At 37.7% G+C, this 22851-nt stretch overlaps 1 protein-coding gene across 2 annotated transcripts in view; it reads left to right on the top strand.

Annotated features, from left to right (window-relative positions):
* Positions 1-21180, top strand: part of fdxr (ferredoxin reductase) — a 30329-nt gene extending 9149 nt beyond the window's left edge. For both annotated transcript variants that reach the window (XM_088928287.1, XM_088928288.1), the window contains 9 exons: positions 2624-2746; positions 4448-4561; positions 4894-4995; positions 8843-8950; positions 9782-9866; positions 14110-14309; positions 16098-16269; positions 17333-17506; positions 18586-21180. In XM_088928287.1, coding sequence (XP_088784413.1) covers positions 2624-2746; positions 4448-4561; positions 4894-4995; positions 8843-8950; positions 9782-9866; positions 14110-14309; positions 16098-16269; positions 17333-17506; positions 18586-18716 — 1209 coding nt within the window. In that variant the 3' untranslated portion in view covers positions 18717-21180. The remainder of the gene's footprint in view (positions 1-2623; positions 2747-4447; positions 4562-4893; positions 4996-8842; positions 8951-9781; positions 9867-14109; positions 14310-16097; positions 16270-17332; positions 17507-18585) is intronic.
* The last annotated feature ends 1671 nt before the right edge of the window (positions 21181-22851 follow it).

The raw sequence follows: 22851 nt of genomic DNA, 5'->3' as shown, positions 1-22851 counted from the left end.
GTTGCATTCCCACAGAACTCATCTCTGAAATCTGCAGATGCTTCACAGCACGTCATTTGGGTATTAAAATTGTCACATTCTGTTCTTCTACTTTTGTCCATTTTGGATAAGATATGGCAGAAACAGGAATAGGACTGAGTTTTTCTGGCACGGTGTAACATTCTAAAGTTTAAAGAGCTAAATCACAGAGGTGATTGATATTTTTTCCCTGTATAAAAGAAATAAGGATGTTGCAAAATCACAAAGCACATCTGTTGTCACAGGACCTGATCCAAATAGTTCTTGGATTATTTTCTAATGTTTTGCTTTTGTTTTTTTATCAGACAAATTTAACACTCGGTACAGATTCGAATAAAGAGGATTCTGTGAAACCAGTTATAAAGGAGTTCAAGCAGGTTGCTGTGTCAGCATGCATAGCCTGCAAAGGAACAAGTAAAGATTTATTCCATGCTGAAAAGAAAAAAACACAAAGAGAAGGCTCCACAGCCAAAACGTTGCATTTCTTTTCTTCTCTTTTCAGCATGGAAAAAACCTATACTTGTTCCATAAATAAAGGAATGTGCAAATCCTCTTTCTGTAAATCTTGCACATCTGAAAATACTAATCTGAAGCAATGATGGCTTTAGTAACAGGATTAAAATAAATGATCAAACTAGCTATTCAACTGGTGCTGAAAACAAGATGTTTAAAAAGTTATGATTAGCTAACTGCTTTATTCCAATTCAGCGTCGCAGGGGAGCCGGAGCCTCTCCTGGCAAGCAACGGGCAGGAAACACCGTGACACATACTGTACAGACACAACACGCACTCACACAGGGTCAATTTTCCTGGAAATAAGTTAGCCTAAAAGCATGTCTTTGGGCTATGGGAGGAAACCGGGGCACCCTGAGGAAACCTATGCAAGACCAGGCCTCCAACGCTTCGAAACAGCAATGCTTACAGCTATGCCTCCGTGCCACCCTATTTAGAAGTAAAAAAATACAAATACAAATACAAGCCGAGACAGCAATACCGTGGCCTTCTTACACAAAGTACCAAGCATTATACAGTGCCCTGAAAAAGTATTTGCCCCCCTTACTGATTTCCTCTGTTAATGCAAATGTTTAACACTGTTTTCTGGTTGTTAACTAAAATCTAATATTAGATAAAGGGAAGCTGAGTGAATAAATAATACCTTTATTTTTGGCTTATTTAATTTATTTAATGAACAAAGTTATCCAACACCAACCGGCAAAAAGTAATTGCCCCCTAGTTAAATCGACCCAATTTAAGAGATAATTTAGAGCCAGCTGATTGAACACAGCCAGGCTTGATTACAGCCAGACCTGCTCGATATAAACCTCACTTATTTTGAAAACATCCAGTGTGACAAATATGCAATAATAGAGCAAATACATTTTCACGGCACTGTATATGAATGCTTGATCTGTGCTTAATGCTGTTTTATTTATTTATAAATTTATTTAGTTGATTTTTTTCAATTCCTATTTTAAGAATGTTACTGGTAACTTATAGATCTTTCTGGTTAGGTGGTTTTGCTAATGTTCTGTAGAACCTCAGCTGGTCATAAATTAATCACTAAGAGAATCTGTTAAATGTTGCCCAGATATCTCAATAAGTCATGTCTGTAGCAAATATGGATTTGTAAGTGTTTTGTAATCCCAGAGTTTTTGCAAAGGTTAAAAACCAGGTATAATCGATTTCCAGCAATGCTGATTTGTTTATGTAGCAAAATGCTGCATACATTGCAGGATATGCTAAACATCCTATAGATTTCTGGTCCAGGTTATGCCACAAACTGATTATTTGCCAAAAAATGAAGTCTTATTATATCCCAAATATTATTTTTTCAGTAGTATGGAACTATAGTAGCTCTGTTTAGACAGGTACTGAAGGGAAATATTAACAGATCACATTTTGTTTGAGGAATATGAAGTTCTGTAAATTAAGCAGTTTTTTTTTTTATTTGATACAAATGCAAGAAGGAAGTGTTGCAGATTCACTGTTTTACATTAAAATGGTAGCTCTTGCAGAGGGAGATATGAATCAGCAGGACTTGTGTGCCTAAAGGGGAAAAGCTTCACACTCCATTCATTTCCAAAAATTGTAACTGTAGTCATTTGCATTCTTTGAAATTAATTAGTAACTGTAACTACTTGCAGTTTTGCATAGCTAACCTCTAGTTAGAGTAATGAAATCGGGTAGGGAATCCATAGTGAGCCATATCTTCCTGTTACCAGTAATTATTGTGCAGTTTCTCCATTGCTTGTTCTGTGGCCTTGTGCAGAGGAAAAAGTGGGTGGTTTTTTAATCGGTATCATGACATATTTTACTAGTCAAATTGTCTTCTTTTTAAATGATAAAAGGATTGGTTAGCTGTGGTTTTGTGCTTAAAAGCATGGAAAAGTGTTTGGAAACCATTGTTTGTGTTTATCGCAGAGGTTTGAAAAGGTCTGTTGTACAATACAGCTTCATACATGTTTTGTCATTTTCTACAGCACCCGACTGAACTGATCTTGGAAAGAAATCTGTGACATTTGTCACTTTTGGCAAGATTATTTGCCTGGGTTTTATGCTTGTTTCTGCAACCCATGAACTGTACTTTCTACACTTTGTCATACAGAATGTGATCAACACCTTCACTCAGACAGCCCATCATGAGCGCTGCAGTTTCTATGGGAATGTGACCGTGGGCTCTGATATCACAGTGGACTTACTGAAACGGGCATATCATGCTGTCATACTGGTGAGTCCATTTTCATTCCGTGGGGAAAAAGGAGAAGACTCATTACATTGCAGTTTGGTCCATTTGAATGTCTTATGACCTGCAGGCATTTATGCAAGCTAGAACTATGCTACATTTTTTAAAGCTGGTTTGCTTTATTTTTAGTATATTTGCATCTGAAACATCTAAAGCTGCTGTACTATTATTTTTTATTTTGTGCCTAGCATTGTATATTGCAGCCTACAAAGCATTTAATTCACAGCTGTGCAACTGAAATCAGTCAACAATTACTTATTTCATAGTGTTTCGATTCTTTCACAATATAATTTTTTGATCAAGCCTACACTTTCTCTGTTGTTTCACCTCTTTCTGTCTAAGGCACAAAAAATGTACTACAATTTTCCTGTTGTTTTTATAACATATATGAAATTGATTGTTAGAGATGGCCAGTGCAGAACTTATTTTGTTAACAAACAATTATATTATATTAATTATAGGATTTCTCTTCCTATCTTAACTCCACTCTGTCTAACTGTGCCCTGTTCAGAAACATGGTTGACTGCTGTCCATTTTTAGATGTTAAGGCAAAGTGGTAGTTCTGTGAGGGGATTTAATCTTGCTTTTACAGATGCTGCACTGAACATGTGAATCCTCTCTGCCTGCACAAAGAAATCCAAACTCTCAAACGCATGCATGTGTGATTGGTGGTTCTTACCAAATTCTTGACATCTGGCCGCCCACTTGCACTACTCACTGCTCTCCTTCGCTTTCCTTGGTCTTCTGTAACTATCTTGTTAAGTGAATCTCCCATTTTGTGATATTCCCATTTACCATACTGCAGACTGTCATAAAATGTTTTCCCACGTAACCCAACCCAGTTTCGCCCAGTCGACATGACTGCTGCTTTGGCTCTGTGCTGTCAGTGCTGCTTTGTGAATCGACAGAGGGTTTTATTTCATTCTGTTTTCTATTTTCCAGTGAAAGCAGTTTAGTTTGATAAAGCAGCAACTTTGTAGTGTATGGTAGGAGGATAGAGGGTCACCATAGCATGCCGATAGAGCTGATGCTTATAAAAAGTCAACAGAAAATTTTTAAAATACGGCACTGACAAATTTGTAAAATCACACTTCAAATACAGTTGGGTGGCTAAAGAATACATCTGACATATTTGACAATTTTAAGGAAATAGTTTTTTTTTTAATTTAATAATTATGGTCTCCCTGTGTTCACTTGGGTTTCCTCCAGGTGCTCAGGTTTCTTCCCAAAGTCCAAAAACATACTGGTAGGTTAATTAGCTTCTGGGAGAGCTGAACCTGATATGAGTGTGTGTGATTCTGTGTCTGTGTCTGTCTGCCCTGTAATGGACAGGCATCTTACCCAGGATGTATCCCACCTTGTCCCCGTTGCTTGCTGGGATAGGCTTCAGCTCCCACTTGACCCTGAATTGGAAGAAGCATCTAGAAAATAGATGGGTGTATTATTCAAAAATAAATTAGAGAACAGGGATAGTCATACCTAGTGCTCAAGACAGAAGAGGTCCACTCAGTCTTTCTGTACTAAATTGTGTAGAAATTAATTTCTCTGAAAGCAATTTTTTTAACTCAAAGGGTTTATTTAAGTGTCCTCCTTTTTTGTTTTTCATATTATGTGGATAAGGTGGTCAGTAAGTAAGCCTCTGTTCTTTTGCTGTGCTGGTGCTTGTGACTGTATGTGTCTCCACAGAGCTATGGAGCTGAAGGAAACAGGAGTCTGGGGATACCAGGAGAAGGCCTGCCTGGGGTTTACTCTGCTAAGGATTTTGTGGGCTGGTACAATGGGCTACCCGAAAATAAATCTGTGAGTCTGGTTCAATACTTGCTCCAATCATTGTTTTAAACAATTTCTCTCCCTGTAAAACTTCAAAATGTGTACTAGATGTGTAAGGTGAAGCCTTAGGTATAGGTCTATTGATTACTAATAATGTACACTACTGTTTTCTATACTGAGTGAGTGCTTTAATGTTTCCTCAATATGTTTGATTTTAGGCTGAGTTATTTTGCTTCTTAACCTGCAGGCACATTTTTTTTTTCCTCAGCCTTGACAGAAAGATCTCTGGATTTGTCAGTGATGGAAAGACCTTTCATCCTTGAGCCTTATCTTTGTTGGTGATTTTTTGTGGGTCTTTTCAGCTGGAGCCTGACCTCAGCAGTGAGACAGCCGTAATTCTGGGGCAAGGAAACGTAGCTCTGGATGTGGCTCGGATACTGCTGTCTCCCGTGGAGCTTCTCAAGGTGACTCTTTTTCTTTTAATGCCCGAACAGAGCTCTTACTGGGCCTCCCAACAGACAGTCGGGGTGTATCAGCAGGGGAATTGTTCAGTGAAATTCTCAATGAGAGAGCAAGATATTTGTAGATGATGTGTGTATCACGTGTGAAAAATGGAAGATGGTTCTGTAAGTCTACATCTACAGGAATTCATGCACAGCCCCTAACAGTGATGTAACACTGAACCAAGTAACTTATAAATTGATATAATCAAATTGGTACATCTTAATAAGAGAAAGAGCAGATTCCAATTAAAAAGCATTACATGCAGTTTTGAGTAATGGCAGACTGAAGATACTCTTACATTTAACTGCTGCTTCAACTCAAAACTAAAACCTTATCAAATTGTAAACAATGAAAAACAATTATACGCACCTTATTTAAAAATGGAGATGAATAAATAGTACTATATCTTTCAAACTATAAGCAGTTAGAATATTACAAATTACGGTCACTAGGGATTTTCTGTGTAAAATATTTCTCAAGTGGACCTACAATATTTAATAAACAGCTGTTTTAAAAACAAAGATTGCACTACTGCTGTTACATTTTTATTATCAATAGACTCCCGTTCCGTAGTACCCAGCAATTCATAATCTTTCAAGATTTAATAATGCTGATGAAGACTGGAGACTTCAGACACTCGGTGAAACTCGGTTAAAGGTTATGTTCAACGATAAGAGCAAATAGCTATTAAAAAGGAATGTGTTAATTATTATATATTTATTGCACTAAGGTCTAAAGAGCTATTTTGTTACATGTTCCTAAACATATAGTGCTGTAATTTAGTTTTTCTGAGTTTCCTTCTTTAGGACAGCTGCTGCTGTACTTGAAACTGAAATGCTTTCAGCTGATACAATCAGGTTTCACCAGCTCAGTGGCAATGAAGTCTGAAATAATGTGAGGTGGCAAGAATTAAAATCAGTTCATCAAGTTTGTTTGGTTCTCTAAGACAACATTTAAGTGTGGTACAGTACTATATATTTCCCTAAAAATGTGACCTTGAGGTCTTTAGGAAATCTTACATATTTAAGAACTTTTATAAGACAATTATTATAATACGAAATGTCTTTACTTATTAGTGAGGATCCCCAAATGCTTTAATGTAATTGTTCTTCCAGAAACTTACATTTTGCACAACATTTTTGGACAGTTTTTAAGTTCTGTGCTCCTTTGGTTTTAGGAGATGAATTATACATTCTCATCCTGAAAGGACCAAATGTATCACAGGACATGACTTTGATGTAACAGTCTGTCCGGCACACATGATAGAAAGCACTGACATCTTCATTACTATCTAGTGATTTGTATAGATTGATGCGCTTTATTGAACATACCATTTGTCAAAAGGACCATGTCTAGACCATTAAGTAAAAGTATTCCTATTATCTTTATATACCTGTAATTACATCAGCTCTTTATAGGTCAACTCTCATTTCCTTGTGAGATTATCGTCTAGATCAGAGGTCAGCAATCTACAGCATGCATGCCATTATTTGTACGCAAAGAGAGTTTTTAACAGAACGTGGAATAAATGTCTAATAAGTAGACATATAATAAGAAATTAAGTAAAATATAAAAACTATGCTTGGCTATTCTGTAATTCTCTACGTCATGCTTCCCAGTGAAAGATCTTTGGTGGAGAAAAAAACATTCATTTGGTTTATTTGCTGCATTATTTTTAGCAAGGCTTGCCTATTTTTTCACAGAAAAGCTCCCAATCCACACCACTGATAACATTTTTCACACTCAAGTGTAAAGTCAAACATTTAGCATGAAATGGTGATCACAAAGAAAGCAAAATTAGATGTTTGCTCATTTCAGCCCTTTTGGGGAGGTGAATATGGATTTGTTCCATTGTGTGATTTTGGCATGTACCCTGTACATGTGAGAACTGGCAACAGAATTTTATATGAGATTTCAGGATTTTGTAACATTTTGGCCCAACATATTCTTATGTGATTAAACCAGACTGCTTTGATACCTATGGTTTTTTCAGTGTTTCTGGGGATGGCTGTTGAGGATTTTGAAATGCAGCTAATTGAATTACATTGCTCAGGCTTATGGAACTTAGGTTTGGGATCACAGTGTCTGTCATGACCTGTTGGAAGTCCCTGCCAGTGAAATTTGACTTTGAAGAAAGTGGCATTTTCACTGCTCTCAACATTTGGATCAACATACTTCTGTGAACAAGTATTTTCACATGCGATCCCAGTTCTTTAATAATTAACAACTGAGCACTGTGAGGTTAAAATGTCAAGATATGAGCCAGATATAGGAGAACTCAGCAAGGGAAAGCAAGGCAGGGATGACACTAAATGATAAGAATATTAATGTGTATTGTGGGTATAAATTATTAATTTTATATCTTAATATAAGACTTACATTTAGATTAATAAAATAAGACTGTTATTGACTTTTAAAAAAACAAGTTGCAGGCGCTAACTCTTGGCAGGCCCCTTCTGAAAGGCCTTTGACCTCTGATCTAGATTGTAATTGTGCTTTGTAAACTATTGGTGACCAAGGTCACTTTTTATTTACAAGGATGATGTTTTTATCTTAGCTGATTATGCCATAACGCTTTACATTCTGTAATGCTTGTCTGCTTTTTATGAAAAAGGCTTTGTTGTAAGAACCTGTTGGTTGACATGAGACTTATTTTATGGGTATTCTCATGAAGATTGTCAGTTTTGCATAGCAGGACAGCAGTTAGTTTCCTGTTAGGTTACAGCAGGGCCCTCATTTCCTGAACTTTTGTTCCAGCCTGATCAGACAATTAAATTATTAACCTAAGATGGATGACAGATAATGTGTTGTAAGACGGGACGTGAAATCTCTGTAGTGTCATGGAAAACCATTAAAAGCAGCACAGGATGTTTTGGGAAATGACCTGTGAGGAATTCTGTGCACCCTCGTTTGTCAGAGTTACTCCTGATATGATTTATCTGCAGCAACTGTCTGATTTCCTTTTGAAACTTGTGAAATTCCCCATAAAACCACCATAAACCGCCTTTGCCTAGAGGCCAACCATACATTGTGCAATGCAACATTCTATGTGGGTGCATAAATATGCTTTTGATGTATGATGTATCTGATATCACAGCCGTATAAGAATGGAAGACTTGTATCACAAGCAAGATAATTTTTCAAATTCTGTTTACTAATGTAAAGCACTTAGTGGTCCATACACCTACTGATACCATCTGCCCAGGTGCCGTCAGAGGAAACTGAGAGGGGGGCGAAAGCCTTGTGGTGCAGTTACACATGGTCACATTCAGACACATTCTTAGACAGACTTGTTTTATCATGCAGAAACCGTAGTAGAAGTATAAGGATTGCCTGAACAAAACGTCAAATGTACTTTCTTTCAAAGTTTTTTTTTAACTTGAGCAGACGATTGGCTTTACTTTCGCTTTAGAGAAGAAAATAAGGTCACATCTTCATAAATAAAAACTAGAATTAAATTTTACACTGAAAAGTAGAAAAAAGTAAATTGGAACTTCCTTCAGATCTATACAGAAGTGAAGGAGAGAGCTGAAAATGTTTTCTCATCAGAGGAATATAACTTTTATTTATATCTTTTTTAACAATCTGACAATTGTTTCATTTGTTAATTATTAATATTTTTATATTAATGACTATACACATTTGTTGAAGTTCCTTGTGTTTCTATTTCAGTTATTTTGCAACTGTGATAAACGAGACTACTGTTGCCCTGTAGGATAGCTGTCACTTCATCAGATCACCATACTTTTTTTTTCCTGGGTTGAAGGCATCTCTCCTCCACTGACTGACAGTGTGATCTCTGTGCAGAAAACTGACATCACAGAGAGCTCCCTGGAGGCAATTGCAGCCAGTAAAATACAGAGGGTGCTGATTGTGGGAAGAAGGGGCCCCCTACAGGTAGCCTGCACAATCAAGGTAAGTTGGGCTGTTACATTGTTGCTGTGCGACAACCTCACCAGATTTCAAGGAATCGGTTTAGGCTGTTTTGACAAAGCAAAATTTTGGCTGTTATGGGCTAACGATTTACTGTTGGATCAGGCGCATACTACATATTTCAGGCTTTGAGATATTAAAATTCATTGCCTTTCTGTGTCTCCAGTGCTGATTTTTATTACAACCCACAGCTCCTAGTGCCAAAAATGGATTAAAGCCTTGTACTACAGGATTAGTATTTGCTTCAGTGGATTCCTACACAGCAGAAACATGGTTCATCTCAGGCTTGTTACCAGATGTAATTACTGTGTGTTAGCTCAATTTTATAATTGGAGGAAACAAAAGAGCCTCACATGAACCAGTGCTGTTTTTCATCTCATCATGTTTACTAGAGATACCCCCAAACATAAGGTCCATATGCTCAATTAATATTTGTAGCAACCAGTGTTTTTTCTCAGAGTAACTCAATTTACAATCCACTCTTTGAAGGATACTCTAACTGATGTAGAGCCTACACACTAAAATGTATATCCTGTTGGTTTTTCGTTACTTTTATGTACCTCGGGTGTTGTAAAGATGACTAAATCATATCATGGAGATCCCTGATAGGATTTGAAAATCTCTTTATTCATTTTAATGTTATATTCAGAGTAATTTGTGTTGTTCTAATAGCAGAGCCATTGTTTGCGTGAAATTATTGTGCTAATTACAACAATGACATACAGTTATAAGAAATTTTACTATGCCTGCGTGTCTGAGTTTTTTATCTTTCCACTCGCTCATAGACTGATGAATCGGAACTGTTTTATTCAGGAACTCAGAGAGATGATTAAGTTGCCAGGCTCCAAACCACAGCTGGATCCTGCAGATTTCGAAGGGCTCAAAGATGTCATTGAAGGTGCGACAAAAATGTTAAGCATGTGATCAACATGATAGTATGGTAAAGAGATGCTATCCCAGTGCGTAACCTCTTACCCCAACTTTTTGGTTATGTTAAAGGCACAATGCCTATAGATTCTCGTCTTAGACTTACTTATGCCCTAGATATCCTCACGTACACACCAGGCTGTGGGTGAGGGGGCTGCTCTGCTTATGCCTGGCTTGTGTCATCGGTGTTAATTCTCACTTTTATTTTTCGCCAAAGGAGAAACACATACAGATTTACTTAAAGCTCAGAAAGCATTTTTCCTGTTGTAAATTTCCTGTTGTGACGTGTAACAAAGTCAACATCAGTTGTTTTTATTGTAAATTGCTAGATTGTACTTCTGCTACTTGTGGGTTGTACTGATAGTGACAGTTTTACCTTTAAATGTCAGAGTACTTTAAAGTAAGTAACTTAAATGTAAGTGGGACAGTTTCTTGCAGATGGGCATTTCTGATGGGCATTCCAGAGAGCAATAACCTCAAATATGCACGATTAAAATGTCTGGAACTTCATCCATTCATTTTATAACTGCTTCATCCAGTTCACAGTCACAAGAGAGCCAGAGCCTATTCTGGCAGCAACGATACAAGATACTCCCTGGACAGGACACCATTATTTTTATTTTTATTCCTGATTTTGTGATAGATTACAATAACAGGACAGGTTTAGCTGTATGTGGCTTTGTGCAGTTTTGAACTTAGTCATTACAAAATTCAGTTTTTCCCTTTATTGATCAGAATTGCCAAGCATAGTATGAAATGAAAATAGAGCCAGCAGCCATGTCACCCTGCAATTTACATTTGGCAGCCCACTGAAGCTAAGCATGTATGAGCCTGGTCAGTACCTGGATGGGAGACCTCCTGGGAAACACTAAGGTTGCTGCTGGAAGAGGTGTTAGTGAGGCAGAGCAGAGGGCACTCATCCTGCGATCCATGTGGGTCCTAATGCCCCAGTATAGTGACGGGGACACTATACTGTAAACAAGCGCCGTCTTTCGGATGAGATGTAAAACCGAGGTCCTGACTCTCTGTGGTCATTAAAAATCCCAGGGTGTTTCTCGAAAAGAGAAGGGGTGTAACCCCGGTGTCCTGGCCAAATTTCCTATGCCTCCTAATAATCCCCCTCTATGAATTGGCTACATTACTTTGTTCTCCTCCCCCCCCCCCCCCCCCCCCCCACTCCGACAGCAGGCGGAGTATTCTCAGTCACATTTAATGGCAACGTCAGCTCAAAGATTTGGTTCAAACCACCAAATGGAGACAAGCGGACCCTGCTGATGTGGGATTAACGCTAGGATGAGAGAGAGAGAGTATGAAATGAAAATACTGTTTGTAGATGATCATATTCAAATTCAGATGTTAATAGATTGCTTGGGAAATGCAAGTTCACACAAACTGCAATACCTCTGAAGCGATAAAGGAATTTCTGTACTTTTTTTACTCTGTTTTTTGTTGATAAGGTTTCCCATATGATCTGAAAATCTTTTCCTGAGCCAGTATTTTACTGTGTTTCTATATCCACTTTTCATTTATCTGCTTGCAAGGAATGTGCAGCTGTTCTTGGTTACTTTCATTTTAGAACTTTAAAGTTTCTCTTCTGTTTGAATTTCTAAAGGAAAAAACACAAAAAAGTGATGAAAGCTATCATGATGGGCTTATCAGAAATGGTAACAATTGCTGGAAGAGTAGTGCTGTTAATAAAGTATTTGGTCAGAGTGGAAATTCAAGCCTATTATTGCTGAGGTTCAAATTACATTGAATTTCAGTAGTTAGGAAATATTTAAAAAATATTTATGAAAACTAGGGCAAATGTAAAAGCTCTGTTCATATACACAGTACTGTACAGGTTGAGATATTAATTCCACTCACATGGATAAGAGCCCAAATTGCCTGCCAACGGACTAATCTGGTACCAGAAAGCAGAAAGACAGTGGTATTTGGCAAGTTAACCTGGAAGAAAAAATGGCATGTTAAAGCCAATGTTTCTACAAAAATGCAATAGTAAGCTATTGTATGCCAGTAAGGTATTTTTTACACAATATTCAAGAAAAATTAGTATATCTGCTGTTTTTAAATCTTGCTTCTAAACTTATTTAAATTGACTCTTAAGGTTTAAATTTTAGCCTTAATTTATTTGACCTTTATTGTGTAACTATACTCATTAAGTTTAAATGGCATCAATATCTTATTTTGTAGGGGAGTCTGATGGTGACTTTAACTCTGCTAAACTTCACAGCCTGTGTTTTTGGTTTGCCCATGTCACTGTAGCGTCAAGGCTTATTAATAATACAGGCATTAAGTTTGCTGCTCCCTTGCCAGTCCCTCTCTCCCTCATCTCAGTGGTGCTGGACACAGAGAGGCCATTCCATCTGGTTCAGATTTAAGGTGTTTTTCTATCTGATAGAGTTTCCTGATAAGGAACAACTCCCAAGGCTGAGATTCTCCAGCCACCCTAATAAATGGTCATCTCTAGCGCCTTACTGTCTGGGAGATTCCAAGGGAGAGTCTCATCCCAGGTTGTTTACAACCCTAATGTCAGAGAGCATGGTTACCCATCCTCCACTTCGATCAGCCAATCAGGAACTGGTAGGGCAGGTTAACCCCAATTGTCGACAGCTGAATCTCAGGATTCAGGACTAGCGTACATCGGGAACGAACCGGTCTTCCCATCTAAAGAGTGTGACTTGCTTGGACATGCAGTCACTTTCCATGTGCACAATCTCTGCTAGTTAAGCCAGAACTAACTAGCCAGTCTTCAGAGAGCCCACTGCCAGCGCGTTGCAGCAGAAATCTCTCCCTCCTTCTCCCACTGTGTCCGATTGGACACAGCAACAGCCTGTCGCTGTTCCCTTGTGTCCGCGGGAGATCTGAATTCACACAGATTGGATGAATCTTCAACATTCTGCATTACAGCTCGAGAATTCATTTGTTACCTCAACCCCAGTTGATATCAATTTAATTCCTATGAGTGATGTACTTGCCTTTGAGTATCTAGAGCAGAAGTTGTAATCAAAGTTCATTTACAAAATTGTATAAATGAATGGTATATTGAATGTATGTCCCTCTTGGTTTGTTACTCTTCGTTATTGAATAACCCTCAGTCTTAAGATCTGATATGTTGTTATTTGCACATTTTATATATTAATAAACGTATTGTCATGTATTAGTATCTGTGTGTGTGCGTTGCTGAGTTATCCCACAAGGTCGGTTTTCTGATAGCCATCAAAGAATCATTTTGTGACTTACTGCTACAATTAATAATTGTCCCAGTAAATGCACAAAACATCACTTTAGTTAACTGTCTTTCATTTACCATATCGTTTGTGAGATCTTAACTTAATTCACTGATTTATACCAAACATTAATTCAGAATATTTGGTATAGATCAGTGTTTCCTACTCCTAGCCATAGATCAATGTATCTTTTAGTTTGTGTTTCAAATGAGCTCTCTTAGTTTAGCACATTAAAACTTAAGGTTGAACTGTAGTTATCTGTAGTTTTAAAACTATTTCAGTTCTTACAGAGTTATTTGGTGTTAGAAATCATCATGAAACCTGTGCAAAATGCAGGACTTGAGCTCTTCTGTCAGGTTTATAGTTCCAATGACTAGTTTGAGTTTAACCAATGGGCTCATGCAGCACTTGCTTAATTTTTAAACATGACAAACAGAGTCCTAAGTGCTGAAAGTTAAAATCTATTTAATTGGTTCAGTTAAGGGCTTCATAACCTTAATTGATTGAGAGCTCAGTTGGAATGAAAATTAGAAGATGCAGGGATGCTCCAGCACCAGGACTGGGAAACACTGGTGAAGAGGGATAATTCCAGCTACTGGTCCATCAGCACCAAATCCACAACCTTGTTTTTTGTGAGGTCTCTCAAGTGCTGACAGAAACTTGTCTTGTGTATTTTCTGAGAAAGGAAGAGATCTAGCTTCAAGGGATAATAATGGCAATATACAGTATAATGTCCCCGTCACTCTACTGGGACTTTAGGACCCACACAGACCGCAGGGTGAGTGCCATCATCTGGCCCCACTGACACCTCTTCCAGCAGCAACCTTAGTTTTTCCCAGGATGTCCCACATCCAGGTACTAACCAGGCTCACACCTGATTAGCTTCAGTGGGTTGTCAGTTGTGAGTTGCATGGTGATATGGCTGCCGGCTAAATCTTGGTCTTAATTCTGGATGGGCTTCTGACTCTCCTGTTTTTCCTGCAGACTTGCCCAGGCCCAGAAAGAGACTGAGTGAACTGTTGCTGAAGGCAGCCATGGAGAAGCCTGTGGGGAAGGAGGCAGAGAGACAGGCCGCGGCCTCCCGTTGCTGGGGGTTCAAGTTCCTGCGCAGCCCTGTGGAGATCCTGGCCAAGGCGGATGGTGCAAGAGCAGTAGGCATCCGCCTGGCTGTCAACAGGCTGGAGGTGAGATCAGCGTTATCTGGCTATAACAAGAGCAGCTAAGCTGCATTGCACACTCAGCAAGTAGCAGCTTAGGTGCATATATGAAAGTCTTTTCACATGCAGGTTGCAGACTAGGTGAGAGTTAGGTTTGGGTTTTATGTAAATGTGTTAATGTTGAAGAAACCACGAAACCTCCTGCATGAATTAGACAATGACATGCGAATGCATTCATTTCATTCAAAAAAGGGTAAACATTGAGTTGCATCATAACATTGAAGAACTACATAATCCACATTTTATGCAGTATAACAATAGAACTTCATGCACTAATTCTGTATTTTCATCAGTTTTACACATGGTAATCTCAACAGAGGATTTGTTATACCAAACGGGACAGTCAAAACTTTTTTAAACACCAGTAAAAATTTCAATTTCACAAGGCATTCAAGGTTCAGATTAAAAGGTTAGAAGGTGAAGTTACTGTCTGTAAAGTGTTTTGTTATTTTTCACAGGTATGCATGTGCATGTTTAAGTGAATTAAACTTATAGTATACCAAATTTATGTGATTGTGTCAAATGGCAGGATGTCACTGAAGAGTCAGAGAATCAGACAGTTAATTATTTTATATACAACTGATTTTATATTCTGATACTTCAGGAGAAATTCTGAGCTGATTGATCAGCAATTAAGGAACTTCGGCTACCTTATTGTCAATGATTGAAAATTAACACTGGATATATAAAAACAGCTAACAGGAGTGTAGCTATTGATATTTTATTTCAAAGTTTTCCAAATGGTAGCCACACTTTTTGTTTTAAAAAATCTTCCTTTCTGTTACAGAAAATGTACGAATAGTTTTGTCAAGTGAGAATAGCATTACATAGGAGATTTTATAGTATTACTTTATTTTACTATTACTTTAATGAAGTCGTAAAATGTCAGTCCTCTTACTCTTTTAAATAATTCCTGAAATGTTGTGTTTAGGAGTGCCTTCTGCCACAAAAATAATGAGGAACAACAGACAATGGGTCACTTAGATTTGATTGGTAAATGTGAAGGAATAGCTGCATCACTCCATGCACAGTTAAGTTGTTGTGATCCAGTTTTAGAAGATTTAGATTAATGTGGATTAGAGATTGTTAAATGGCTGAGTGTGCCTGAGCTTTTGCATAGCAGAGTCCTTTTTTTTTTAAACAGAAGTTCAGCAGGAAATTAATGTGCAAGGATAAAAGAACCTGCAGTGCACTGAAAAAGCGAAAGTTTGCAAGCAAGAGCCAGGCACTAGACTGCTACAGACTTGAGCATTTCATGGATTAATTTCATTGTGTGAATTATATATATCTGAAAACGTGAAGATTGTTTTAGTCATGTATACGTAATTGTGCAAGGAAAGCAGAATTAGGATATTTTCACGTGTTTACTATTTTTTTGTGAGACGACAATAAGTTACAAGTTACATTCTAAGTTTGTGATCCAACAGGCACTTCATCTTTTCAAAGTCTCAAAGTGTTTGCCTTAAATATATAACAAGCAGCAAATTTAACTTTAGCTTTAAATTAAAGGATTAAATGCAACTCAAAAATAAGCAGTCTGTGTATGTCTGGTTGAGAAAACTCATTTTGAAAGGAGGGTTGCAGCCAGGTTCTCTATTTCATTGGTAATTAACAGGATCCATGTGGGGGGGTTTAGGTAGTGGCTATAGTGAAATGCTGCAGTCAAGTAGATCAGAAGAATATTATTCACCTCAGGAAGACTTGAAAACATCCTCCCTGGGCTCGTTCCTCACTGTTATTTTTTCCTCTCTACAGGGCTCAGGAGACAGTGCCAGGGTAACACCCACAGAAGGGCGGGAAGATGTTAACTGCGGCCTAATTATCAACAGCATTGGTTACCAGAGCCTTCCTATTGACCCAGCTGTGCCCTTTGACTACAAGCAGGCAGTGATACCTAACACAATGGGGAGAGTGAACCAGGCACCAGGTGAGGGAGGGCAAGGAAGTCAAATAACCTACAGTATTTTCTCCAGGTGTTTCTCAGATTTTATCTGAAAGATGTTTCTAAAACCTGCTGGAACCTGGTGTTTGAAAATGAGGGTTGCCTAGCCTTTCTATCTTCTTTGCATACCATGCAAACTTCTGGTTAGATAAGGCAGAATAGTGATAGATTGGATCTCATTTAAGTTCGGAGAGATTTACATGTAGGTGGACCACATGAGAAACAATTAAGACAGGGCACTGTGGTTGATGCTTATACTTATTGTCTTGAATATTTCCAAGAGACCACTCAAGATACCAAATATTGTGTATCTTAGTTTATTACTCATGCATGAAATTTCCCATAAGGCAGTGTCTTCTATACCTGTGGTTTCAGTAATAGGTGTTTTTTTTTGGCCCAGAGGAAAGTATGTCACCTACTGGCATCCCAGCTCTACTTCACTCTAGGAATCTGAATTTAGTTAATTTAGTTAATCTTTCCCTCAAACACAGGATAGGATAATCCTTGCATCGTGTACTGTGGTCTCACAAGATCAAGCTTTCAAGACAGTTCCTGTTAAAACTCCTGAGAGATGTTGCTGGATAAGGGGAGTGGATTAGATGATTATTATCTGTTTGCCTAAGAGGACAGAAGTCAGCAAGTGCCGCTGATTGTTTTGTGAAATTAACTATTTTCAGCAAAGTTGAACTTAGACAAAAAATGATTTTTATTTATATCATCATTCAAATATCTAAGGCAGCTGTGTTTCAGTTATTTTATATTACATTTTCATTTTTACACTGCTGTCTTTATTTTATTTCTGTCTTTCCTGATGCAATCTTGAGGAGATATACTGTAGAACAGTGCTGGAGAGAAATCAGGCCATGAAGGCTGACGGTTACAGGAGTGATCAGGACGTAAACCTGTAATATAATATAAATGGTGTCTCCTTAAGCATGAGGAAGATAGATTGGCTAACAGAGTGTAGACTTTTTCTCGGGTCTGTGTGTTTAATAGGATTTGTGGTCACCCCACGTTGCTTCTAACAACTTGAAACTTTCTCCTCAAGGTCTTTACTGCAGCGGTTGGGTAAAGAGGGGCCCTACAGGTGTGATCGCCACCACCATGAATGACAGCTTTGACACAGCGCGCTCTGTGTTGCAGGACTTAGAGTCTGGGCAGCTGGACACCACCAGTGCCAAGCCTGGTTACGTGTCTGTAAAAGTCGTGTTGGAGCAGCAAGGTATTACACAGAAGCATTATGTATCTTAATGCACTTTAAAAACTGCATTATAATAAACTTTGTAAAACTCAATGTGATTTCCATAACACTGAACATAAGATTTAATGTATGGCTTAGGGATGGTAAAAGTTTAGTTGGTAAAAGAATATTAATTTTGTGCTGTCATTTAAAAGTTACTGTTATTTCTTTTCAGCAAAACCCAAAGTGTAATGCCACATAATTATATTTTTTTAATGGCCCTGCCGTGCTTATCCAGAAAATTAGCAGAAGCCGGAAAACTCTGTTTCCTATGATTTAAGTATGACACATTCTTTACTTGCAAATAATTATTATTGTTCTGGTAAAATTCTGTCTTTGAAAATAACATATATTCAATAGCAATCTTACTGCCACATTGCTTCAGTATTTCATAACCATGGTACTTGCTTGAAAACCTTCAGAACTGCTGGCAGTTCTAGTTTTTTTCTTTCCTTTCTTCACCTGTTTTGATCTGGTAATAGTATCAAACACAGGGCTTCGGGACTCTAGAATATCATTTTGCACTTAGATTTCTGCCACTGTTTAAAAATGGTGTAGGTAACTAACTCTTTAAGTCCAGAGATGACCTTTCACCTCTCGTACAATGAGATTCAACTTTTTAAAAATGTAATTGCTTACAAGCTTTCTAACTGCCTATGGTTTCAATTATCTTTTGAGATTCAGGATTGCTTTAGTTTCCTGTCTTGCTTCATTCTATGTACTGTAACTGGGTATTTTTAAGAATTTTGACATTTACATGTCTAGCCAGTACTGTTTTATCCTTCATGGGTACAAGAGATGATTCAACTGCACCAGCAGAATATTATGTCTGAGCTACAGTGGAAACACTCTCCTTGTACACTTTGACCACACTGTCCATCTCAGCTGCTTCTGGGGCAAAAACAGTGGAAGTGGGGATTAACTGGAGAGAGGATAATAGACAAGTTAATTAAATGGATTAATGGAAACAATAAGTTCGGATTTCTGCAACACCACACAGTATTTTAATCCTTGGAGGTTTCTTCCACTGTTTTACTAAGTTAGGTGAATCTCGATTTCAGGTGTGTCTCCAGTGTCATTCACCGGATGGGAAAAGATAGATGCTGCAGAGATAATGAAGGGGAAGGAAGCTGGCAAGCCCCGAGAGAAACTGTTGGATGTTGCAGAGATGCTGAAACTAGCCAGGGCATGAGGTATTCCTGCTGGAGAAGACCACCCTACCCTACACAACTGTTGACACTGGAGTCAGAGTCCAGCCCAGAGACCCTGTTGAAGTCTGCATTGTTTCTCAAGAGACTGAGACTGCCGATACAGATCCTAATGTAAGCTAGAGGTCATTCAGTTGAGTTCTTTAGCCAGTCCTACCATTTTCTGGATTAAACACCACAATACTTACAATAGCTAAAGACATTCAGTGAAACAGCACATTTCTGTAAAAGTTGCTATGTTTCAAAAAAATGTTTTACCACCTTGCCAAATGTTTGTTTCTTGGTAAGCACAACAAAAATAATTCACAAAATGTCTTTGAGGATGCTAATTTAAGAGATATTGCTCAAAACTAAGTCTATATGTTTCTTTTGAATGTGAAAAGGTTTCTAAAGAAAAGAACTGGTATACAACGTAACTGTTACATGAAAACAGCTGAGACTTTGGCTTGTCTTAGTAAAACATTTGTTTTAGTGATTCTGCCAATGTTTGTCACCTAGCACTGACTTCTAGACATTCCCATTCAGAAGCTTATGCTTATGTGGAATGTGAGGTGGAAAACCTAGAGTCAACAAGAACCATGAAACAACATATGAAAACGTTAAAAATAAAAAAGGTATTTAATTTACCTATTATTAGATAAGGACTAACTGTCATTATGTTGGAATTGGGTACATTAAGTTGTTTTTTTTTTAATCCAAGTAATATTTCAAAGTATTGACTAAACATAATCACTAAAAGTTTGTGACTCAAATAAAAGTTTGTGATACAAATATGTACCACTTCATTTCCATTGAAAATAAGAGAAAAAATAAAAACAAAAATGAGTATTCCTACTATAGACATTTAGAAGCACACTTTAACTATGGTAACCTTTAAGGTTTATCAGGTAAAATACAAACTAAACAAACATGCATGATGGATTATATACACATGTATGCACTCATTGCAGTGAAACTATGTGTTTTCTAGTATTTGATTGAAGTAGACAATATTTTGAAACAAAGACTCACATTAATATGTCATTAATCCCTTTTTTCTGAGCACAGTACTTGTAAGAAAAAAGACACACCCATGGAGATGGTTAGACACAGGTTCAGATGAATCTCTGCAAAATATTATCTGTCAGATATCACTTAAAATGGTAATGAGCCTATGAAAAACCTGCATATGTATAGAATATATTGCTATCCTGTTGCATTTTTTAAACTAGTTTATTTCAGTCACTGTTTATTGGAAGCAGTTTGTTAATCTCAAATATAGATAGTCTTCTGAGTATTTTAAGGAAGCAAACTGATAACAAGGAGTTTGAATATAGGGATGGGTTGTGAATTTGAGTCTGCACTGCAGGTGCTGCTGTTGTACATTAAGTGAGGTACTTCCAGGTATCCCAGTACACCAGTTCACCCAGTTGTATAAGTGGGGTGCAGCGTTGCTGGGGGGTGATCCCTGTGATGGGCGAAGTCATGGGTTCTCCTAGTCTGCTTCACATCATGGAAACCAGAATAAGCTCTGGCCACATAATCTGATGTGGTTTAGATATAGAAATATTAATAAGACAGATTGAGAGTGAAAGTAAAGGAAGGGAATATTCTAATAGCAGGATTTCTAAACATTCTTTATACCGTAGTCTGAAATGCCTTTCAGGGGGAAAAATCATTGTGAATCCCCTCAAACTATCATGTGCCCAACTTTAACTCCATTTCATTTGGAAATTCCCTTATCACTGTTTTCTTTGCAATGAAGCATAGAGAATACAATTATGCACATGCCTCAGACATAAAATCTTTGATTTGGAACTGGAATTTCCACATCCAGCTTGGCACAGATTCAGTCTGATCTCCCATTCTACCCAGAGGAAGCTGGTTGTTTTACTTTCACCCTTAACATATATTTTTTAACCATGTTGCAGCTAAAGAAAACTTCTGCTCTTCTTAACTTCAAGAATTGTTGTGATTTCCACAGTTCCAAGACCTGGCTTATTGATATGCTTTTTGAGTGTGGAATCCATAAATATCTTTGCGTATGACCAAGCAAATAAATATATGGGGCCATTCTATGTTATTATATGATAAAGAAAGAATGCACAATAATGAATGTGTTCGGCTGGGATAACATAATGCCTTGGATGATTTGGCACAAAAATAACACATTCGTGAGCTCTACCAGTGACCTGCGAGATGGCTTAACTGATAACTGTAGAGAGAAACCTGGCACTTCAAATGAAGAATGCCTGTCCTTCATCCAGGTACCAACCAAGCCTTTACTTGATAAGCTTCTCAAATATGAAGAGATCAGGTTTATAGTGGGTATATCCCACTGGCTGTCTGCATGTTAAGACAAATTGACTGGACTTCTGAATTGATGTTTTACACTGTTTACACTGATTAGTTTAATAAATATTGCTTATTAAACTACATATGTGCATTAATAAAGTTTATAAACAACAATTAATCTGAAACGTTTCCTTCCTTCCATGACTGTAGCTTTTGATGGTTGTCATTTTTGGGGGGTTTAGAGAGCAAATGATATTCCAGACCCCTGTGATCTAGATATTCAGATAATCTCAATCCAGACTACTGTATATACCATTTGAAAAAGCAAGACACAGTGTGAGAAAGGAGAGAATTCATGTTTCTGCTCTGGTAAAAAAATTTAACTGACTGAAGAATGTAGAATTTTTCAAACACAAATGCAGAATTGTGGAAATTAAATTGAGGACTTTTCAACATAAAGAAACAGAAGATCATTCTTCATGAAGAATAAGATTGTGATAACTTGGATACAATTCCCAAGTCATGTAGCCTAACCTTTGAGGGCCCTTAAAGCACTTTTAAGATTGTAATCTGCTTTTTCACTGCCAGCTATGTCCAGGGTACAGGGGAGTCCAGTCCATGTCAAAAACATCTGTTTTTCCTTTTCAATTTCTATCAAAATATTAGAACATACCTATAATAATATGGCAGTTCATGCACTAAGAATAACACCTATTAGTCTCATTCTCCCTAAAACAAGCATGTAATAGGGAAGTGGTTAGGATTTTTGTCTTACGACCCGGAGTTTGTGAGTTCAATTCTTGTGATTCAATCCAAAGAGTTTTCCCAGAATTAAAGCAAAAAGAAAACCCTAACGGTACATGAAATTAATAACTTGTTTAGTCGTTTAAAACTTTTCCTGGTAATTTGTTACATCTGTAATATGTCATGTCACTGACTCAGTAGACAATCACAGGCCTTTGTGTAAAAAAATGGAACCACTCATACAGGAAAAAGCCATGCATGCGTCATAGGTAGTTGAAAGCAGTGAACTGCATTCCAACAGTACCCTGCACATGCTCAGTAGGGTTCAGACATGGGAAACCTATATGCTCTTCAGTCCCTGTTCTGAAGTAACACATTAGCCAAGTGTCTTGGTGCCTCCGGTAAAGCACCAGGGACAAGCTTGTACAATCATGCTTCTTATTACCTCACCTGCATAAGATAAGCTCATTTCCCATTACTGCAGTATGCCAAAAAACTAGGCCTGGTCTGCTATCTGTTGCTTTACAGATAAAGAATTATGGTCCATACCCTGTGACTGGCTATTCTCACTATGGACAGGATTTGTCAATTCTTTTGCATATGCCATTATTTTATAGTTGTTAGATCAGTGTACTTTAGTTTTCAGATACAGTATGTGCTTAGGGTCTTTATTCATCCAACTGATCCCTTTGGGTTTGCTTTAATGGTGATACTTGCACACAAAGATTTAAAAACTGTCGTTAAAAAAACAAAATCCTTCACTTAAAATGTGATGTACTGTATCTTTAACTACTTTGTCCTGCATTTGATCTGAATATTTGTCAGGCTTGGAAGTGTCTTTATGCCTCCCTCTGCTGGCTGTGATAGAACATGCAAGAAGAGAAAATACTCAACTGTATTTAAATCTAAAAAACATTCTGTTGATCTGTATCCCTCAGGTACAGGAAGATTCTTCCATTATTCTGTTGAATAGTTCTTGAACTACAGGATGTCCCATCAGCTGTATAGTCTGAAAGGTTAACCTGGTTAAAATTAAGAAAGCTCTTCTGGACCTGCTTCTTCAAAGAGAAGAGGAATCTTGTCACGGATATCAAACATACC

Source organism: Atractosteus spatula, chromosome 11, assembly GCF_055471065.1.
Source record: "Atractosteus spatula isolate fAtrSpa1 chromosome 11, fAtrSpa1.hap1, whole genome shotgun sequence".
Classification (NCBI taxonomy): domain Eukaryota; kingdom Metazoa; phylum Chordata; class Actinopteri; order Semionotiformes; family Lepisosteidae; genus Atractosteus; species Atractosteus spatula.
Note: the sequence above shows the minus strand (reverse complement) of the source record. Positions and strands in the feature narration are given on the sequence as shown.